General features: G+C 47.8%; 1 protein-coding gene across 1 annotated transcript; it reads left to right on the top strand.

The window, feature by feature from the left end:
- Nucleotides 1-691: 691 nt before the first annotated feature.
- Nucleotides 692-3,849, top strand: LOC109759057 (uncharacterized). Its single transcript, XM_073509473.1, has one exon. The coding sequence runs from the start codon at nt 1,041-1,043 to the stop codon at nt 3,165-3,167; it is 2,127 nt and encodes a 708-aa protein (XP_073365574.1). The 5' UTR covers nt 692-1,040; the 3' UTR covers nt 3,168-3,849.
- Nucleotides 3,850-5,709: the final 1,860 nt, after the last annotated feature.

Below are 5,709 nucleotides of genomic sequence, written 5' to 3'. Positions count from 1 at the left end.
AGACGCATCCAGCGCGCACGTTCACATGTGAATCCTCACTATTTTCAGTGTTCTTAATTTCTTGATTCTTTGGTACTCCTTGTTGCCTAGCTCTGCATTGGTCTTGACTTGGCACTTGACGCACTGTTTTGACCTTTTTTGTAAACTTTAGCGCGATCTGACCTCGATCTGAATTTTTTTCGTGATCTGACCCTTTTCCTACCGCCATCGTCCTTCGCGGTAGGGTAACACAGCCTACCGCCGAGGGCTATAGCGGTAGGATTTGATTGCACCGTCCCGGTCGTTTGAGGTTGAAAATACCCTATCGCCATAGTCCTTGGCGGTAGGGGCTGGAATGTATATATTGGCTAGCACGTGTAGGTTTACCAGGTTGGTGTTGGGTTCGAGCCTTCCTTAGGTCACTTTTTTTTGTGCAATAAACAATAAATAATTTGTACAATTAATATTAGGATATGAATTGTTGATAAAAATATAGTTTTACTTATCTGTAAATGTTTTATAAAATCCTCGCAAAGATATAAACGAATATGATGTGATAAAAAAATTGTCCAATTAATGTTAAGGCATGGATTATTTATATAAATATTTTTTTTGAAACTGCTCAACACTTTTGGAATCAGTCGGACTTCTAATTTGCAGTTTGTATATGTTCTTTTGAAACTTGTGTTCTGACATTGGAACCCAAGAAAGGATGAAATACGGCTCTATCACCATTTATTTATCCTCTTCCATATCCACAAATAATTTGCTTACCCAGTGGTTGTACTACTTCCTGCTATTTTTCTTAGTTAGTTTAAAGTTCAAAAGACCATTGCACACCATGATTTGTAACAGTGTTTGGATGATAATACTGAGAACGAACTTACATCGTATTTGATCTTACTGGAGAGGTAATCTTTTTATCACAAAATTTATAACATAGTAGCAACTAAACCATCGTCTGTGATCATTCAACTAGTAAAATTAAAGGTCAGATCTTTCTGATTATTGTGGGAATTTCTAGATAATTTCTATATTTTTAAGCGTGCAGGACGAGAGCAATGGTTGGAGGGCCTATAGACTTCTGGAATGCGTGGGCGGTTCAGAGCCTGGTGTTGACGAGCCTAACTCTGCAGGTTGCCCTCGTCCTGTTAGCGGGGATCCGGCGGCGTGGCACATCCTGGCGTACGTTCAGGTTCATGCTCTGGCTGGCGTACCAGCTCGCCGACGCCACCGCGATATATGCTCTCGGCCACCTCTCATTCGACGGCGCCACACCCCGCGAGCATCGCCTGGTTGCGTTCTGGGCGCCATTTCTCTTGCTGCACCTTGGCGGCCCGGATAACATCACCGCCTACTCGCTCGAAGACAACATGTTGTGGCTGCGACACCTACTTAATCTCGGTTTGCAGGTGCTGGGAGCTTCCTACGTCCTCTACAAGCATTACATCGGCACTCAAGACATGCTCCTTGTCGCCGCCATCTTGATGTTCGTCGTCGGTGTTGTCAAATATGGCGAGAGGACGTGGGCGCTCAGGTGCGGCAACATGGACATCATCCGGGGCTCCCTCAAGAAGAAACCACCTCCCAGATGTGACCTTCTTTACCTTGAGTATGAGCTCCCACAAGGTGGATGCAAGGGTAGTGTCGATGAAGAAGAATTCCTCATGCGGCATGCTCATTCCCTGTTTCAGTTCTGCAAGCACGCAATAGTTGAATCGTCAGAGGACAGGGACAAAAACAACCCTGAAATCAAAGTTCTTGAGCACCTCACACATGAACAGTTGTATGTGGTGATGGAGTTGGAGCTGTCACTGCTCTACGACATCCTGTACACAAAGGCAGGCGTGGTGCATACCTCATTTGGTTACTGTGTCTGTATCGCCTCACCAGCCGCTACTGCAGTAGCGCTGTTGTTCTTCCAGTTCAGTGGCAAAGATGGTAACAGCAGAGTCGATGTTGCTATCACCTACATCTTACTGGGTGGTGCATTACTCCTGGAGATAAGATCCCTGCTGAGTGCACTTGGGTCTAGTTGGACACTCCCCTTCCTGTGTGCCACAAGATGGAATTTTCTGAAACATGCATTTCTCTGCAGGGGGAGATGGGATCGGCTTCGCCGTTGGATAGTATCTCTTCACCGGCTCATAAAGGTCATGAGAGTTAGTGGGTGCTTGAGGCCGGCAAGGAGGTGGTCAGGTACTGTGGGGCAATATAACATGTTGCATTTGTGCAGCCGTCCCAGCAAAAGGAACAGTCCTCTGCCCGGTAGATTTGCCATGATGCTGGGATTCGAGGAGTGGTGGAACAGGGAGCATCACTCACAGACCGCCAGGATTTCAGAGTACCTGAAGAAGGAATTGAGGCTTTACATTCTTGAATTAGTCAGTAAGGGCCAGGTGAGCACCCAAGGCATTGTGAGGAAAAAATGGGGTGAGTATGCAATCCAGACGAAATGTACGAATCTGTACAAAAAGCTGAAAGACAACCTACTACTACTAGGCGTTGAGTTCCAAGAGGGCATCATTATCTGGCACATCGCCACCGACCTCTACCTCCTCGACGACAAGCACACAGGGTTGGGAACCATGGAAGGCCAAGCATTGTATGAGCCGGTGAGGGTGTTGTCCAACTACATGATGTTCCTCCTGGTGGAACGTCCCTACATGTTACCAGGCCTTGCTCAGAGCAGATTGTACCGGCGGACCTGTGAGAATCTAGTCAAAATATGGGGCCAAGAAGGCCAAACGCACCAAGCCCCCAGCTGGGGCGACATGTTCCGCCTTCGTGATGGCCCCAATTCCCGCTCTAGTCTCCAACGGAGAAAGAAGCTTGCCGACATGGTACAAGACAAGAAACCAAAACCCGGCCCTGAAACTCCCCGTCTCAGTTACGCAATCGTAGTAGCCAAAGAACTGGCCAGCAACGACGAGAACGTAGACCGTGAGTACAGCTCATTGCGGGTGCTCCTCTACGTGTGGATGGATTTCCTGGTCCACGCGGCAAACAGGTGCAGCAGGGAGTCCCACGCCAAGAAGCTTAGCAGTGGAGGTGAGTTCACAACCGTCCTCTGGCTTCTCATCGAGCACCTCCACCAACTAGTCGAGCCTAATCCATCGCCACCGTCAGCGGAGGACGGGGATGAAACTAAGGGCACCCAGCGCGCAGCCGCGGACAAATACTTGTAAGAATGTAATGTGTCCCTGGACAAAAAAAGGGTTTCCTCTTAATCAAATAGCTCACAGGCCATATATTATGTACTGTATAAGAGTGAGGAAGTCCTGCACACGGCGACCCCTGATGCGTGCTATCGCGCCATTCATTTTAACTGTTGGGATCTGTACCTTTGTATTATTTTTTTTTTTCAAAGAACCTCATACGAGGGCAGGGGGTTCCTGCATTTCAGTAGAAAGAATAGAGATGATCTAGTTTATAAGAAAAACCGGATCCAAAAAACCTAACATTGTCCAGTTAATTAGCAAAAACCCATTGAGCACCCAACAACAAACACAAAAAAAGAAAAAGAAAAGGACACTAGAGGTTGGGGGATAGGGACTAGGACACGCATGCAAGATCTCAATGAACGTTGTCTGAGCCAAAACCGACCTTGATATGTAAGCTTGTATTATAAGGCAGAAGTAAGTAGAGTCCGGGCCGAACACGTTTATGAGCCGGCCTCGAAACCCTGTAAACCGACGGGCGTCAACCCATGTATATAAGGGGACGACCTGGCGGCGGTTTAAGGAGAACAGACAACAACTCGAGATCCAGGCAAAGCGTATTCGCTCCCTGGTCATCGAAACCCTAGCAATTCCACAAACAACTGGATTAGGCTTTTACCTTCACCGCAAGGGGCTGAACCAGTATAAACTTTCTGCGTCCTTTGTCCGCTTTAACCCCTTTAAGCTAACCCGTTGCGATGGCTCCACGACTAAGTCCTTTCTTAGGACATCTCCCGTGACAAAACCACGACAGTTGGCGCTCACCGTGGGGCTATCGCACGATGGTTTCGAGTTCTTAGAGGGCAGCTTTGAAGGACTCAAGGGTTACGACGACGCAAGCTCTACATCGACGACGCATGCTGGGGCCCCGAGGCCGGCTCAATCGAGTACGGGTACCGGGTCCCCTTCGGCGGCATACACGTTTTCATTGGCAAGATCGGCGAACCGGGCCCTGAGCCGGACATCTGCACCGACATCGTCGAAACGGCTTAGCGTGCGAGATCTGCCCGGGTTAAGCCTGTCATGAAGCGTGCCTTCGTGGGAGTCATCCACGGAGTGGAATCTGAGGATAGATCGGAATCTGGTGGTGAAACCGTCGTTTATTCCGGCGACGAGTCATCGACCGGAGAGACCGAGTCATTGTACCAGTTGCAAGATGACCGGATCGGGGGCTGTTCCGATGGCGACAGTATTCTGGACCCCTTTGATCCGCCAAACCGGGTCGCGATCTTCATGGCCGGTACACAGCCAGCGCTCCACTCTTCGACAGCTGGAATTCTGGACTGGAAAAGGAGCAAATATTAGAGACCTATTCTGCACAACTCCAAAAGTCCTGAAACTTCACAAAGCATGTTTTTGAAATATATAAAAAATATTGGACGAAGAAAGTACCAGAGGGGGGCCACTAGCCAGCCACAAGGGTGGAGGGTGCGCCCTACCCCCTGGGCGCGCCCCCCGACCTTATGGGCCCCCTGGTGCCCATCTTTGGCTATATGGTGTGTTTCGACCTGGAAAAATCAGAAGGAAGCTTTCGGGACGAAGCGCCGCCGTCTCGAAGCGGAACCTGGGCAGATCCAATCTAGGGCTCCGGCGGAGCTGTTCTGCCGGGGAAACATCCCTCCGAGAGGGGGAAATAGTCGCCATCATCATCACCAACGATCCTCTCGTCGAGAGGGGGTCAATCTCCATCAACATCTTCACCAGCACCATCTCTTCTCAAACCCTAGTTCATCTCTTGTATTCGATTTTGGTCCCAAAACCTCAGATTGGGACCTGTGTGTTGCTAGTAGTGTTGATTACTCCTTATAGTTGATGCTAGTTGGTTTATTCGATGAAAGATTATATTTTCATATCCTTAATGATAATTAATACTCCTCTGATTTTGATTATGAATATGCTTTGTGAGTAGTCACATTTGTTCCCAAGGACATGGGAGATTCTTGTTATAAGTAATCATGTGAATTTGGTATTCGTTTGATATTTTGATGAGATGTATGTTGTCTTTCCTCTAGTGGTGTTCTGTGAACGTCGACTACATGACACTTCATCATTATTTGGCCCTAGGGGAAGGCATTGGGAAGTAATAAGTAGATGATAGGTTGCTAGAGTGACAGAAGTTTAAACCCTAGTTTATGCGTTGCTTCATAAGGGATTGATTTGGATCCGTATATTTTATGCTATAATTAGGTTTACCTTAATTCTTTTTCCGTAGTTGTGGATGCTTGCAAGAGGGGTTAATCATAAACATTATGACTTGTGTATTCCTGAAGACATGTTCTCAGATTCTGAACAACAGAGGCTATCCTCTTTAATTAACAACAGGGCACCCAGCGCGCAGCCGTGGACAAAGAAAGGGTTTTCTCTTAATCAACAAGGCTTGCCCGGCAGATCCTTTTGCCCTCCCGCGTATTGATCAAATCATTGATGCTACGGCGGGTTGCGAGCGTTTGAGCTTTCTGGATGCGTATTCTGGTTACCATCAGATCAAAATGGCAGTTAAGGACCAGGA

This window comes from Aegilops tauschii, chromosome 2 (assembly GCF_002575655.3).
Source record: "Aegilops tauschii subsp. strangulata cultivar AL8/78 chromosome 2, Aet v6.0, whole genome shotgun sequence".
NCBI lineage: Eukaryota > Viridiplantae > Streptophyta > Magnoliopsida > Poales > Poaceae > Aegilops > Aegilops tauschii.
The sequence above is the reverse complement of the archived record's forward strand: the minus strand, read 5'-3'. Positions and strand labels throughout refer to the sequence as shown.